The following is a 16,021-nucleotide window of genomic DNA, read 5'->3' as shown; positions in this document are numbered from 1 at the left end:
GTGGCGCAGCGGTGGGATTAACCTGAAATCATTTTGAGATCCAGTTGAGATTTTTTGAACTAGAAATACAGATTTTAAAAAGGAATTTTTAGGAAGTCCAGAAGACAGCTTTGAAACTGAAAGCAGCTTGGTTTCTCTCTGCTTTGTGGCCAAGCAGAGACAAAAGGGGATTATCTTGTGAATTGCAGGTTTCATTTGCCTGGAGGCAGGGTACTTAACTCCTGCAGGGAAATTCACAGTCTTCCAACCCAGAGGTTTGTTTTTTTTTTTCTTTTCTTCCTAAAAGTAAATAGGGGGTGTGTGCTCTACTCATTTGCCTGGAGACAAAAGTGGCAGGGTTTTTTTTAGGATTTTGATTTTTTTTTTTTTGTTTTACAAGGAGCACAGGTTTGAAAAGAATTTTTTTTTTTTTTCTTCGTTGGGCTGGGTAAGCAGGTTTCCAAGTAGTTGGAGGTTTTTTGCTTTAATTTGGGCCCAGAGCAGAGACAAGGGAATTGTCTTTTTCTGTAGGCTGACAATCACTATCAGAGAATAGGTATTCTATTCCAGCACAGCAAAATTTTACAGCCAAGTTTTGTTTGTTTATTTCTAAACCTCAGGTGTAAAGTTAGTTAAAAACAGAGAGGTTAGAATGACCAAATCCTCAGCTCGACTACAGCTGGAATTAGCCAAATTTCAGGCTGAGGAAAAACAAAGGGAACATGAAAGACAGATAGAACTCATGCGGCTGGAGAAGGAGGTACAGGAGGCTGCCCACAAGAGGGAAATGGAGGCAAGGAAGCATGTGGAGGAGGAGAAGGAAAAAGAGAGGAAGCATGTGGAGGAGATGGAGAGGATAAAGGCCCAGCAGAATATACCAACAAACCCTAGCAATCCTTCTCCAGGTACCACTTCCCATCCCAGAAAGTTCCCCACCTACAAGGCAGGTGATGATACTGAGGCCTTCTTAGAAAACTTCGAAAGGGCCTGCCTTGGGTACAGCATCTCTACTGACCAATACATGGTAGAGCTGAGGCCGCAGCTCAGTGGACCCTTAGCTGAGGTAGCAGCTGAAATGCCTAAAGAACACATGAACAAGTATGAACTGTTTAAATCCAAGGCGAGAGTCAGAATGGGGATAACACCCGAGCAGTCTCGTCGGAGGTTCAGAGCCCTAAGGTGGAAACCAGACATGTCATTTACCCGACATGCCTACCACATTGTGAAACATTGGGATGCCTGGATATCAGGAGCAAGTGTTGAATCTCCAGTAAATTTGCCCTTCCTAATGCAAATGGAACAATTCTTAGAGGGTGTTCCTGAGGAAATAGAAAGATACATCCTAGATGGGAAACCCAAAACTGTAATCGAGGCAGGAGAGATTGGAGCCAGATGGGTGGAGGTGGCAGAGAAGAAGAAAACTGGTCGCAGTTGGAGCGGAGACCAGAAGGGACCACCCCAGACCACACCCTATTACCGGGGGCCGCCCAAAGCCCCACCTACCTCCCAAAGAACCCTCCAGACCCCTTATCGTCCCACCACCCCGTTCTCCAGCAACCCTCCTCGTCCCAGTGACCCGTCAGCTGGACGATGTTTTAAGTGTAACGAGCTGGGGCATGTAAAGGCCAACTGCCCCAAGAACCCCAACAGATTACAGTTCATTGCACCGGAATCACACCAGAGGTCCACAGGCCCAGATACCTCCCAGATACCCTTGGAGCGGAGGGAAGCTGTGAGTGTGGGCGGGAAGAAGGTCACCGCGTGGAGGGACACCGGAGCACAAGTGTCAGCTATCCATGCTTCCTTAGTGGACCCCAATTTAATCAACCCAGAGATCCAAGTGACGATTCAACCCTTCAAGTCCAACTCTTTCAATTTGCCTACAGCCAAGTTGCCTGTCCAGTACAAGGGCTGGTCAGGAATGTGGACTTTTGCAGTCTATGATGATTATCCCATCCCCATGCTGTTGGGGGAAGACTTGGCCAATCATGTGAAGCAGGCCAAGAGGGTGGGAATGGTCACCCGCAACCAGGCTAAACAAGCCGTGAGGCCTAGCTCTGTTCCGGAAACTTCTATCAGGACCCAGTCAGAGGTGATGGACCTGGACCCCAGGCCAATGTCTGCAACAGCAGTAGTGGATCCAGTCCCAGAGACCCAGACGGAACCAGTCCCAGAACCGGAACCAGCCGAACAACCAACACCAGACCCCGTGTCAGCACTGAATCCAGTACTTGCAACCTCAACACCAGAGGGCCCCACCGAACCTGAACTGGCAGCAGCCGATAACCCTACACAAGAGGCTCAGCCGGAGCCTGAATCCCAACATAGTGCACCAGCGGAGAGCGGTTCACAGTCAACAGAAACAGCTCCATCCCCTATATCGCTTCCAGAGGGACCAAGCCTAGGTCCACAATCCCATGAGGAACTGATGTCTCCAGCATCAAGGGAACAGTTCCAGACCGAACAGGAAGCAGATGAAAGCCTCCAGAGAGCTTGGACGGCGGCACGGAGCAACCCACCGCCTCTCAGCTCTTCTAATCGATCCAGGTTTGTTGTAGAAAGAGGACTTTTATACAAGGAAACTCTTTCTGGGGGACACCAGGAAGACTGGCATCCTCAGAGACAGTTGGTAGTTCCAACTAAATACCGGGCCAAGCTCTTGAGCTTAGCCCATGATCACCCTAGTGGCCATGCTGGGGTGAACAGGACCAAAGACCGTTTGGGGGGGTCATTCCACTGGGAGGGAATGGGCAAGGATGTTTCTACCTATGTCCAGTCTTGTGAGGTGTGCCAAAGAGTGGGAAAACCCCAAGACCAGGTCAAAGCTCCTCTCCAGCCACTCCCCATCATTGAAGTTCCATTTCAGCGAGTAGCTGTGGATATTCTGGGTCCTTTTCCGAAAAAGACACCCAGAGGAAAGCAGTACATACTGACTTTCATGGATTTTGCCACCCGATGGCCGGAAGCAGTAGCTCTAAGCAACACCAGGGCTAAAAGTGTGTGCCAGGCACTAGCAGACATTTTTGCCAGGGTAGGTTGGCCCTCCGACATCCTCACAGATGCAGGGACTAATTTCCTGGCAGGAACTATGAAAAACCTTTGGGAAGCTCATGGGGTAAATCACTTGGTTGCCACTCCTTACCATCATCAAACAAATGGCATGGTGGAGAAGTTTAATGGAACTTTGGGGGCCATGATACGTAAATTCGTAAATGAGCACTCCAATGATTGGGACCTAGTATTGCAGCAGTTGCTCTTTGCCTACAGAGCTGTACCACATCCCAGTTTAGGGTTTTCCCCATTTGAACTTGTATATGGCCGTGAGGTTAAGGGGCCATTGCAGTTGGTGAAGCAGCAATGGGAGGGATTTACACCTTCTCCAGGAACTAACATTCTGGACTTTGTAACCAACCTACAAAACACCCTCCGAACCTCTTTAGCCCTTGCTAGAGAAAACTTACAGGATGCTCAAAAAGAGCAAAAAGCCTGGTATGATAAACATGCCAGAGAGCGTTCCTTCAAAGTAGGAGACCAGGTCATGGTCTTAAAGGCGCTCCAGGCCCATAAAATGGAAGCATCGTGGGAAGGGCCATTCGTGGTCCAGGAGCGCCTGGGAGCTGTTAATTATCTCATAGCATTCCCCACCTCCAACCGAAAGCCTAAGGTGTACCATATTAATTCTCTAAAGCCCTTTTATTCCAGAGAATTAAAGGTTTGTCAGTTTACAGCCCAGGGAGGAGACGACGCTGAGTGGCCTGAAGGTGTTTACTACGAAGGGAAATGTGCTGGTGGTGTGGAAGAGGTGAACCTCTCCATGACCCTTGGGCGTATGCAGCGACAGCAGATCCAGGAGCTGTGCACTAGCTACGCGCCAACGTTCTCAGCCACCCCAGGACTGACTGAACGGGCATACCACTCCATTGACACAGGTAATGCTCACCCAATTAGGGTCCACCCTTACCGGGTGTCTCCTCAAGCTAAAACTGCTATAGAACGGGAGATCCAGGATATGTTACAGATGGGTGTAATCCGCCCCTCTGAAAGTGCATGGGCATCTCCAGTGGTTCTAGTTCCCAAACCAGATGGGGAAATACGTTTTTGCGTGGACTACCGTAAGCTAAATGCTGTAACTCGCCCAGACAACTATCCCATGCCACGCACAGATGAACTATTAGAGAAACTGGGAAGGGCCCAGTTCATCTCTACCTTGGACTTAACCAAGGGGTACTGGCAGGTACCGCTAGATGAATCTGCCAAGGAAAGGTCAGCCTTCATCACACATCTTGGGCTGTATGAATTTAATGTACTCCCTTTCGGGCTGCGAAATGCACCCGCCACTTTCCAAAGACTTGTAGATGGTCTCCTAGCGGGATTAGGAGAATATGCAGTCGCCTACCTTGACGATGTGGCCATATTTTCGGATTCCTGGGCAGACCACCTGGAACATCTACAAAAAGTCCTTGAGCGCATAAGGGAGGCAGGACTAACTGTTAAGGCTAAGAAGTGTCAAATAGGCCTAAACAGAGTGACTTACCTTGGACACCAGGTGGGTCAAGGAACTATCAGCCCCCTACAGGCCAAAGTGGATGCTATCCAAAAGTGGCCTGTCCCAAAGTCAAAGAAACAGGTTCAATCCTTCTTAGGCTTGGCCGGTTATTACAGACGATTTGTACCGCACTACAGCCAAATCGCTGCCCCACTGACAGACCTAACCAAAAAGAAACAGCCAAATGCTGTTCAGTGGACCGGAAGGTGTCAGAAGGCCTTTAACAAGCTTAAAGCGACACTCATGTCTGACCCTGTACTAAGGGCCCCAGACTTTGACAAACCGTTCCTAGTAACCACAGATGCATCCGAGCGTGGTGTGGGAGCAGTTTTAATGCAGAAAGGACCTGATCAAGAATTCCACCCTGTAGTGTTTCTCAGCAAAAAACTGTCTGAGAGGGAAAGCAACTGGTCAGTCACTGAAAAAGAATGTTATGCCATTGTCTACGCTCTGGAAAAGCTACGCCCATATGTTTGGGGACGGCGTTTCCACCTGCAAACTGACCATGCTGCACTAAAGTGGCTTCACACCGTCAAAGAAACTAACAGAAAACTTCTTCGGTGGAGTTTAGCTCTCCAAGATTTTGATTTCGACATCCAACACATCTCAGGAGCTTCTAACAAAGTGGCTGATGCACTCTCCCGTGAAAGTTTCCCAGAATCAACTGGTTAAAATCGTCCTTGAGATGTGGAAAATATTGTTAGTCTTTATGTACTTGGTAGTATATTTAGAGATGCATGTGTCTTATTAACTCTGTTTTCCTAGAGCTCCAGGAAGAAATCCCAGCCAGTGTTTCACCCTAGCTGAGATTTGGGGGGCGTGTCATAAATATAAAGGGAAGGGTAAACCCCTTTGAAATCCCTCCTGGCCAGGGGAAAGCTCCTCTCACCTGTAAAGGGTTAAGAAGCTAAAGGTAACCTCGCTGGCACCTGACCAAAATGACCAATGAGGAGACAAGATACTTTCAAAAGCTGGGAGGAGGGAGAGAAACAAAGGGTTTGTGTGTCTGTCTGTAGTCGTCTTGGCCAGGGACAGAACAGGAATGGAGCCTTAGAACTTTTAGTAAGTAATCTAGCTAGGTATGTGTTAGATTATGATTTCTTTAAATGGCTGAGAAAAGAATTGTGCTGAATAGAATAACTATTTCTGTCTGTGTATCTTTTTTGTAACTTAAGGTTTTGCCTAGAGGGGTTCTCTATGTTTTTGAATCTAATTACCCTGTAAGATATCTACCATCCTGATTTTACAGGGGGGATTTCTTTATTTCTATTTACTTCTATTTTTTATTAAAAGTCTTCTTGTAAAACACTGAATGCTTTTTCATTGTTCTCAGATCCAAGGGTTTGGGTCTGTGGTCACCTATGCAAATTGGTGAGGCTTTTTATCCAACATTTCCCAGGAAAGGGGGAGTGCAAGTGTTGGGAGGATTGTTCATTGTTCTTAAGATCCAAGGGTCTGGGTCTGTAGTCACCTAGGCGAATTGGTGAGGCTTTTTACCAAACCTTGTCCAGGAAGTAGGGTGCAAGGTTTTGGGAAGTATTTTGGGGGGAAGGACGCGTCCAAACAGCTCTTCCCCAGTAACCAGTATTAGTTTGGTGGTGGTAGCAGCCATTCCAAGGATAACGGGGGTAATATTTTGTACCTTGGGGAAGTTTTGACCTAAGCTGGTAAAGATAAGCTTAGGAGGTTTTTCATGCAGGTCCCCACATCTGTACCCTAGAGTTCAGAGTGGGGGAGGAACCTTGACAGAGGACAAAGCCCTCCCCCTTCCCCGCCACTCGCCGTTAACATGGGGCGGGGAGAGCGTGGTGGTCCTGGGCTGGGCTGGGCTGAGCTGGGCTGGGTGGGGGGCATGATCCCCATCCCCCACCCTCCCACTATGGGGAGACATCAGTTGTATATGTGGTGCCTTCAGAGGAGGGGGGAACGGGGTGGGAAGAGGTGGGGCGTGGGTGGGGTTTTGGAGGAAGGGGCCTAAGATAGAGCAGGGGGTCGAGTACCCCCCGGAAAATCTGGAAGTCGGCGCCTATGCTCCTAGGCATGCCTGGGGTGGTACCATAGGTGGCAAAGGCAGCCGGCTGGGCATGTGGAAGCCCTGGCTGTGCCAGAAGAGCGCACCCAGCAATGCAGCTGGCAGCTCGCTGGGCTCCAGCGGGGCCCATTGACTATTCTGCCCTGGGGACTGGAATTGCTGCTGGCGGGCCTGAACAGAAATAATAAAAATTGAGAATTATAAGCATTTAATGGATACTTTTTGTGCAGCTCACACATACTTTGAGAGGACACTAGACCATGGCAACTAATTTCACCTAAACATTTCTTCAGCCCATAATCTGTTAAAAGGGACAATGTCAAATATTTTTGGCCAATATTTGGCATCCTTACATTGTATTCTAGTAAGGACTGACCAAATGATTATAAATATATTTTTAATAAAATAAAACGTCAGCATTTAATTGAAGAAATTACAGAAACAAAACAAAAACTGTTGTTTATGTGTGGCTTACACAAAAACAATGTTTCTAGGACTTCAGAGGAATGCCCACTGAGGTGGTGAAGAGGTAAGGGCACTTTTCTTTTCGGAAAGAGTGCCATGTTGCTGCTCCCTATTGAAATAACTTTGTCAGCTCAGCTGCCGGCCCAGTTGAGATATCCCATACTGTTTACTAAATGGCTGATTTTATCAACTTTTATAATGTGGTAGAAATTCAGGGCTAAAAGGTCAAACAAAATTTTAAAATATGAAAACATATCAGATTACAAAGCAATCTTTAATCTTTTAACTGAGCAGTTTCTTCAGAAGATGGAGTGGTGGGGTGATTCTTGCCATTCCCCACCCCCACAGGCAATTTCTGCCAACTCATCTGCCACCGCAAATGCTTAATCCTAGAAACCCCACTTGTGGACTTGCGCGCCCTCTGATGGATCTGTAGTATTAGTTAGGTAACAATAGACCCCACAGAAGTCAACGGCAGAACTCCAGTTGGGTGTTTTCAATAGGACCAGAATCATGTCCTAATATTATTCCCAGAATTGTGCTGAATTGCCGATAAGGCTGGCTCACAAGTAAGTAGCAAATAAACAGTCTTGATACTTTTAACCTAGAAACATGGGGGAACATTAATTAAAAAATAATGGAAAAGACAAAAGTAGAATTGAAAGAAATTCTTCAGCCTTCTAATAAAGTATATTACACAATGGAGAGTAAAAATTAGTTTAATCAAAAGAACTTGACTATGTCTCTTTAAGCTTCAGCATTTACCTGAAACTTTACAAATTATTTTCTCCTACACATGAGCATATCATGCATGTCCTAGTGCCACATATGACAGGAAACAGAATAGCTTTTGTAACCACAATGGACAATAAAGCTAAGCTTTGCCTATTCATTCTAAACCAAAAATAAATAAATACCCAAATTTCATTTAAACCTCTTCATGTCAAGCTCTGCTCTTTTCCCATAGTCTTCTCTTTAGGTGTTTTTAGTGGCTCAATACTCAGAAATTACAAGAGTGCTGAACTGTTTAGTGGCTCTGATTCTCCCACCAGTAAATTGATCCAGTGATAAAATGTAAAGAGGCTGGTGCTATTTACATGTTTACTCAGTTTAGTCACAGATCACAAAATAAATTAGTAAATTGAGCTACAAGGCTTCCATTTTGCAACAACCAACACTTCTAAGTAATCATCTGTGCTTAAATACACAAATCCCTTCAAATACAACAATTTCCTTGTCAGCTAACTAAAACAACAGTTACAGCTGGCCTCCCTTCTAGAAGATCATCTATGTCAGAGGGCCCGACCCTCCAAAATGATGGGTTTTAAAGAAAATATGAGGAATGAAAATGTGATTCTTTTTGCTTAAGTTTAATATACTGCAGTGCATTGAAAATGCCCAGTGAACTATAACGCGAGAGTCACCAGTATGGCGTTGCTTCATAAGCATCACAGTGCAATACTGTTATTCCAACTTCATAAAAAAAGCAAATTGGGCAGCACTTGTGTTGTTTAAAATATCACAAATCCTTAACAGTGTTGGAATCTGCATCACAAAACCCATTGCACAACTGCCTGGAGTTAGCAATCTTATTAGCAGCTTTTGAAAAATGTCATAATAAACCAGGTATAATATTTACAACTTCAGTATATCTCTTTAATAAAGTTACGGCTCAATGCAATGCAAATAATCATTGTACTCCTACTACTACCAAAAAAAAAAAAAAAAAAAGGACAGAGAGCCCGCAGAGGTTAAAAAAAATCACAGCAACTCTAATCCACTGGGAATATAAATACTTTAGCGGGGAAGTATTTTCTTCAAGTATAATAGAAATATTAAAGATAAAAAACTGTGTGCCTTCAGTTTGAAATGCTTTGTTTCTGAATGTGTGATTTGTTCATTGTCACTACTAAAAGGGTGCAAGAATACATCTGATTGATCACTACGCATTCCTTCCTGATGTTAATCTCATCTCTCTACTGTGATATTTCTCAACAGTAGTGGTCATCTAAATACTGTTAATCTTTTTAGCAAGTACTAATAATTATGCATTAGCACAAATAACATTAAAGCTTTTTTCAAATAATTACATATATAATGGATGTGTCTTTAAAAAGTTGTTTACAGCTAATTAACCAATGAATAATTGTTTTCTCTTCCTGAAACAGGAGAAAGCTTATCTTTGAGTCTCAGTTAAAAATGCTTTTTCTTTCTCTCTCTCTCTCTCTCTCTTTAAAACAGTTTTACAGATGTTGTTAGCAATTGAAACTGTTAAAACACGATTAAAAAGAAATTTCTGTATTAAAGGGCTTGCTCAACCCAATTCTATTGGTTTTTAAAGTACTCGATCATTTCAAATAATTTCCAGTTTGAAAGATCAGTGAATGGTCTGAATATAGCAAGACCCCATTTGAAACAGTTCAGATCCTTTACTATCACAACACAGTCTGTGTGCTGCAAGACTAGTTTAATTGTGGGCTGTAATAAAGGTCATAATTAATATCCCAACACAGACACTAACAAACAATTTTAAATTGCCAGCATAATCAAATGATGCAAACATCTATGAGCTACAAAAGTTCATTGCCGCAACTGACAATTTCTTAATTGTATTCAGTCATTCATGGAAATTTTATTAACATCGAACTGATGTATCCTGCCCTTACTCTGTCACAACACCAGGGATCTAATTTCATTATTTTCCACAAGATTTGCTTGACTACTGCCATGATTCTAATATTGCTTTAGTCCAGATGTTTATGCTATTTAAATTAGGAAGAAAAGGCTTTTGGGTAAACACAATTAAAGAAGTTTTTTTTTTTCAAATTTAGTTTAACAAACTTCTTTTAATTAATGCATATAGCTGCAATGTGGATGGTTTTCCCCCTTCATTTTTTATGTTCATTCCCCACTGTGTGCAACATACATCCAGTGTATGGCTCCAGCTATTTCTAAATATAACAACCTTTTAATTTTTCACTTACATTTGAGTGCTCATTAAAGTGAAAGATAGCCGTGCATGACAACTGCACTTTTCATTCTTTTACTCTTAAATCAACCCTCGATATATTTTGAGTATAATAGGCCCAGTTTATACCTCCCTCTCCCCCCCCCCCCACCACCACCTTTCTCCCTCCTCCTTCAGTGTTAAACCCTTGGAGTGGATCTTATGACAAAATGCTGCCCCATATTTTTAATATTTTAAGTGTTCAAAATTAATCTACAGTATCACCTCTGTGAACAGAGAAGGAATCCGTGCAGTTACATCAAAATCAAAGAGGACAATTTCACTTCTGCTTTTGATTCTATTTGAATGTATTTGTTTTCTTCTCTCATTAGGTAAGAGTATTTTGTGTGTTTAATTTATTTCCTATTTACAAGAAGATTTTAATGGATGAAATAGGTTTCCCTATCTCCCTTCTTTCCTCTCCTCTCTCACTCACTTTCTTTAAGCAAAGTCATTAAGCTGAAAATGTGAAACTTGGTATTACAGAGCTAATCAATATAAATACATCTTTTAGAATGCAAACTACCATTTTGGTAAGGTCATAATGTCATTATGTAGTATAGCTTCCTAAATACAAACATATATTATTTGAATAAAGAACTACTCTGAAACCTATCATTTGAATAGTATTCCTTAAGTGCAACACAAAGAATTTTCTTAGTGACATCGGCATGTATAACAAAGGATAGATTTTGAAAACACCCTATATACCTCTTCATTATTTTAAATGAAAGAAAGTATGATGGCGTGGTCAAAACCAGTCTTTCAGAAATAAAGAAAACTGTCTTTAAAAAATACAAAAGGAAAATATATCATATTTTACTGTAAAATAAATAAACTTGAAGTGAATTTTATTTTTTTCCTGGCAGGATTTTCAGATTAATCTTATTTCTTACTTTAAAAAACAAAACAAAAACAAAAGCAACAGCAATAATAAAAAAAAACACATTTGAAAAGAGACTGAGTAATGTGTGATTTCAACTGACTAGAGGCTCACACTACCTTGTGCCACACATAATCATCAGACGCACTGAAAACTTTTTGTGGTAATGAGGTTTTAAATGTCTTTATAGTCCACCAGCAAAATGATGTTTACAAATAGCCACAGCACCTGCTGTCTTTGTGAAATTTTATGTTTACCACTTATGCAGAAGAGGTCATTAGCACATCCTCAGTCTATAAAGTCCTTTCTTTCCCAATAGATGGGTGGGAGGATAATACAACTTTATTGATTGATCTCTCTTATTTTTATTATTTCTATATATCATATATTGATCTGAAAAAGGTGGTTCTTATTTTCCCAATAACTAGGAAAATTTTAATGTTGAGGATCATCTGGGAAACTAAAGATTTTTGTTTTGCTTTGGTTTGGATTGGGTTTCTTTTTAGGGAGGGGTTTACCTTAAATCACAGAAAGATAGTTCTCGCACCACACCTCATCCCCAAGGGGAGCAACACAATGCCACAGTCTGTATAACAGTAAGGCTAGCTTTTGTATAATGCTATACAATACTAATGTTGTGCTTTTTTTCCTCTAGTGCCATTTGATGTGTGCCTGTGTATAAATCTAGGCAGCAGGCTACACCATACACATGCAGAAAATATTTGGGAAAATTAAAACACTATGTTCAGATTTATTAAGTATAATTCAGACAATGGGAGTATTATTAGAAACATTTAATGTGCATAATTCATATGTATTTTTTGTAAAGTACTTCAAAAAACTGGTACTGTACCTTTAAATGTTGGTCTATTTCCATCATATGCTCCCTATTATGGAGATCTATGTTTGGCAATCTTTCCAAGTATACCATGTCAATTTTATAAAAACTAAAAATATTGTTGAAAAAATATTATCCCAAGAACATACGTACAATTATAAATATTCAGCACATCAAGCTTTTGATATACTTTAGTGCACATGAACTGAGTAGCTGTCAAAATTACAACAGGCAACTCAAGTAATTATGCAGATTTATGCAAAACATTAACAAGAAGAATTAAATGCACAAATGAGGTGGCTACACTTGAATTGTTAAGATTATGAATAATTACCATGAATCTTTTTGCTCTTAATATAACTTGTTTTTGATAAACAAAGCCTTAATTATCAGAATACTTTTGAGAATTTTGGTGACCTTCATTAATCTTACAAAACAAGTCTCTTGTGTTCTGCATTGTAAAAGGCACATGCTTAGAATAAGTACACAAACCATGGGAAAAGCATATGTTAATGGCTACTACAAACCAGTGAATGATACCTAAGATTTTAAGTATACGTCATTCTGCACACGTAGGTGCAATAACATTGAGTATTTGGAAGTACTCTAAGCTGAATAATATCTAACAAAGGGTAGAAATACCTGCTATGTGTGAAATTATTTCATTTTGCAAAATAACAGGTTATTTTAAGAATAGAAAGGAAACATCAGTTTACTAATTCCTCATCTCTAAGATACAATAGGTGCAATAAATCATTTACAAAAACAATAAAGAACCAAAAAACATTCAACTATAACTCTTATTACTCATCTCTTTCAACCACCAGTTTTCTTTAGGTGAATGCAGATTTCCATAGACATCCATATTTTATAAATACATCCAGCTGCTACGTAGAATTTACAGAACAATTTCTACTCTGCTTCACTGGTAATTTTTACACTGCCCTTCTTCTTTCAGATAAACAGTAGGACCTCTTCGTGTCCTCTCACTTAATTTCAGAATTAATTTGCAATGCTGTCATCAACAGTGTAACAACTCACTGATCAACAGTTGCAATTCTTCATAACACTGTCAAACTCCCAGCTGCCACCATGGCAGCTTGTTTTGCCCAGGCCCAGACACTGTACCTTGGGACGAGTAGTAAAGGAGAACTCTAGAAGCATTAAGTCTTTAATGCCAGCCGCACTATGCCTTCCCTAGAGAACAAGCTGTCAGATCAATGGTGTTTTTGTCATAAAAATCTCTCTAAGAGATTTGAATTTGTTTTGGTAAATGTCAAATAGCTTTGATGCATAAAAATTAACTTAAAGAGGTCGTATTCAGACAAAATACAAACTTGCATTTTGAGGGTATTTGCATCATTTCATATAATTACGTAACAAAACGGGGCAGACCTGAGCACCATCACAAGAGCTGTGACTATGCATAGTGGAAAAGGATGTAGAACAACCCATGTTAACTCCAAACACAGTTCCCAAATTCCTGTTTATTATTGATAACAATGTTTAGAGTTGGCACTGATATAAGGCAGAATTTCTAGCAAACCTCTGTTCACATTCTCTATATATAAAATTATAGCTTTGCCACATACAGTCACAACCTGGTCACTGGTATCTTCTTTACTGCAAAGGTGTGGGGGCAGGGAGATTAATAAATCCGTACCAGCACTATACCTTGTGCAGATTTTTCCATTCAACTCAGGTGATCTGGCCAGTAAGCTGGGGAGGCATAGTCAAGACTCCACCCATTCCCAGCCTACCTGCGCAGGAGAGGAAGTTGCAGCTATGGAGGCTGCTCTCCACTCCATGCTGCAACTGGTGATACAGGTAGCCAGTGCAAAGGAGTAAGGGTTTGCTTTATGCTCTCTCATTTCCCTGTGCACCCATGTAGGAGGACTTAAAATCTCACACTAATATATAGCCTGATGGTTCTGTTTCCTGTTCCTGGAGACTACTCCTCTCTAACTAAGACAGCATTATCAGCTGCTTTCTGAGTCCCTGCCAAGCTGTCTTTGAAGTTTTCAAGCTCAGGGATATTTGAAATTGAACTGTTTTACTATGAATGCATTCAGGGACTCTAGAATTATATGGGAGAAATAATGTTTTGCCTAAATCAAGCAAGGACCTTAGGAACTGACCTTAGCTAATTCAGTTGTCATGAAAGGCACCCAGCTGGCTGCCTTAGTGACTAAAGTGCTCTTTGTAGCCACAGACCAGGTGAGCAATTGCAGGACATGCTTTCCCCCCAATGCCTTGCCAATATGCTTCTTCCTCAGATTGGAAGGACCACTGCTATGGTTGAGACCTAGTCAATCCTTAGCTTCCTTAATTAAACTGTTAACAAGGATATCAGTGGTGAAGTTGTCTTTTGTGAAATAGACATTCAATCACTTGTTCAAACCCTAAGCCAATGAACAGCCATAATATGTTTCATTCACAAATATTACATATACATACACAATCCATATTCCTCATAACTTAGACTCAAAAGTGGTCTTCATCAAGTTCCAGCAAATATGTAATATTACTTCATTATTTTAGCTAACTATATTGAAGAACTTTGACTAGTATATGATGAAATATTATAATTAATTTCAGTTATATTATATCTGCTGAATAAATTATCAATGTCCTCTTTGTGATGCACTTTGTTTTCTTTATCTAATGCATTCTGCATATGTGAATTTGTAAAATTCAGTCATTGTCAGCTCATCTCGAGTGAAACAATGCTGCTAACCTTACTCACAGGGAGTGAAGTCCTGACTCAATTGGCAAAACCCTCATTAGCCTCAATGGGCCAGAATTTAAGCCACAGGGTAGTACCTTATTCCACAGCACAGATATGCCAGCTGACTTCAGCATGTGCAATGGTAGCAGAATCCCAAGTCATGAATGGGAATTATTGAGATTCTATTTATATGCCCACCCAAAAACAGAAAAAAGGGTTAGACTATTCACTTGTTATAAGCATTGCCTCTTATACAAAGAAATACACAGTTCAGAAGCCGTATATTAAGAGGTGCATATAATCAAAACAGAGCTTTTTGGTGATAAGTATCAAGCCATTATTTTTAAAGACTTTAAAACAAACATGTGTTATGAGCCTTAGACCCTGTCTGCCAAGATTTCTGCACGGCTCTATTTTTTATAGTCATCTAAAAAACAAATCTGAAAATAAGGGTTTTATAATGAAAATACAGATAGATCTTTAATGATAGCAGCACTACCAGAAACTGCTACGATAATAATATTCTTATTGCTATTTGTGCCTATTTTCTTTAGATACTCTACTAATTGCAGGCATTTCCTAGGATATGAGCCTGTTTGGAGAGAGGCTAATTTAGAAAATCAGAAAGGGGTTACCACCACCATACATTGTTTTCTTAATACATGATCTCTTTTTTTTTTTAATGTAATTAGAACCTACCAATATGTTCTTACTTCACAAGCATTTCTGGAGTGTCCAAAGGTTACATACTGTGGTAAACACTTCTCCTTAAACAGACAGTGCTGACAGTTTCTTTACCAGTTTTTTATGTAATAACATGGGAAGTAATCAAGTTTACTAAGTAGACCATGTTTATTTATAGAGAGACATGAGCAATCACTGAGTAGTTACTGAACCTTTATTTCCATTGGAATTTGTGCATAGTTACCACATAGTTACTTCAGAATACCATGCAGCATTTCAAGGTAATGATAAATCACACAGGTCACAACTGTACATGAACCATTAATTTGCTAATCTGAAATTGACTGTTTGAATTTTTTAATCTACATCAGAATGGATTTTGCAGCTTGATTTATAGTGGATTAACCAAGTTGGACTACAATATATCTGTGTGTTTAGTGACTATATATTGTATGAAACCTAACTGAGGTTACTAGGCCAGTTATTGATGGAAGAAACATGTATCATGCAAGCCAAATTCACAATGCTGCTTGTATTTGAAGGGGCCCCAAATCAACTATTGGGAATTCCCCTCAACAATAAAGGGAGGGACAACAATGTAGAAAAAGAAAGGAACAAACAATTTAATTCTAAGATTCCTCAAGATCTGTATCTTATGAGATCTTTTGCTTTCTACATACATTGATTGCAATAGTAGGTCCACGCAGAACTACTGGAGAGTTTGGCATAAGTTACAGGGATATAGGACTGGACTATCAGATTTGGTACAGATCAAGTCTGGTGATATTGTAAAGCTCCCTGATAATATCTGCACATTACTTGCTCTTGGCACCTGGATAGATCATTGTGAACAAAACCT

General features: G+C 40.8%; 2 protein-coding genes and 1 long non-coding RNA gene across 10 annotated transcripts in view; 2 read left to right on the top strand and 1 right to left on the bottom strand.

Annotated features, from left to right (window-relative positions):
- LOC144930437 (uncharacterized) overlaps nucleotides 1-905 on the top strand; it is a 195,871-nt gene extending 194,966 nt beyond the window's left edge. Inside the window, exon 2 of the mRNA XM_078852331.1 lies at nucleotides 600-905. Within this exon, the coding sequence (XP_078708457.1) occupies nucleotides 600-615 (16 nt within the window). The 3' untranslated portion in view covers nucleotides 616-905. The remainder of the gene's footprint in view (nucleotides 1-599) is intronic.
- LOC140909618 (uncharacterized) overlaps nucleotides 1-16,021 on the bottom strand; it is a 754,751-nt gene that overhangs the window by 545,979 nt on the left and 192,751 nt on the right. The gene's annotated exons all lie outside the window — the stretch shown is intronic.
- On the top strand, nucleotides 967-3,810 carry LOC140908339 (uncharacterized). Its single transcript, XM_073335309.2, has 2 exons — nucleotides 967-2,526; nucleotides 3,668-3,810. Exons 1-2 carry the CDS (start codon nucleotides 1,001-1,003, stop codon nucleotides 3,687-3,689), a joined length of 1,548 nt encoding a protein of 515 aa, XP_073191410.1. The 5' UTR covers nucleotides 967-1,000; the 3' UTR covers nucleotides 3,690-3,810.

This window comes from Lepidochelys kempii, chromosome 3 (genome assembly GCF_965140285.1).
Source record: "Lepidochelys kempii isolate rLepKem1 chromosome 3, rLepKem1.hap1, whole genome shotgun sequence".
Taxonomy (NCBI): Eukaryota; Metazoa; Chordata; order Testudines; family Cheloniidae; genus Lepidochelys; species Lepidochelys kempii.
The sequence above is the reverse complement of the archived record's forward strand: the minus strand, read 5'-3'. Positions and strand labels throughout refer to the sequence as shown.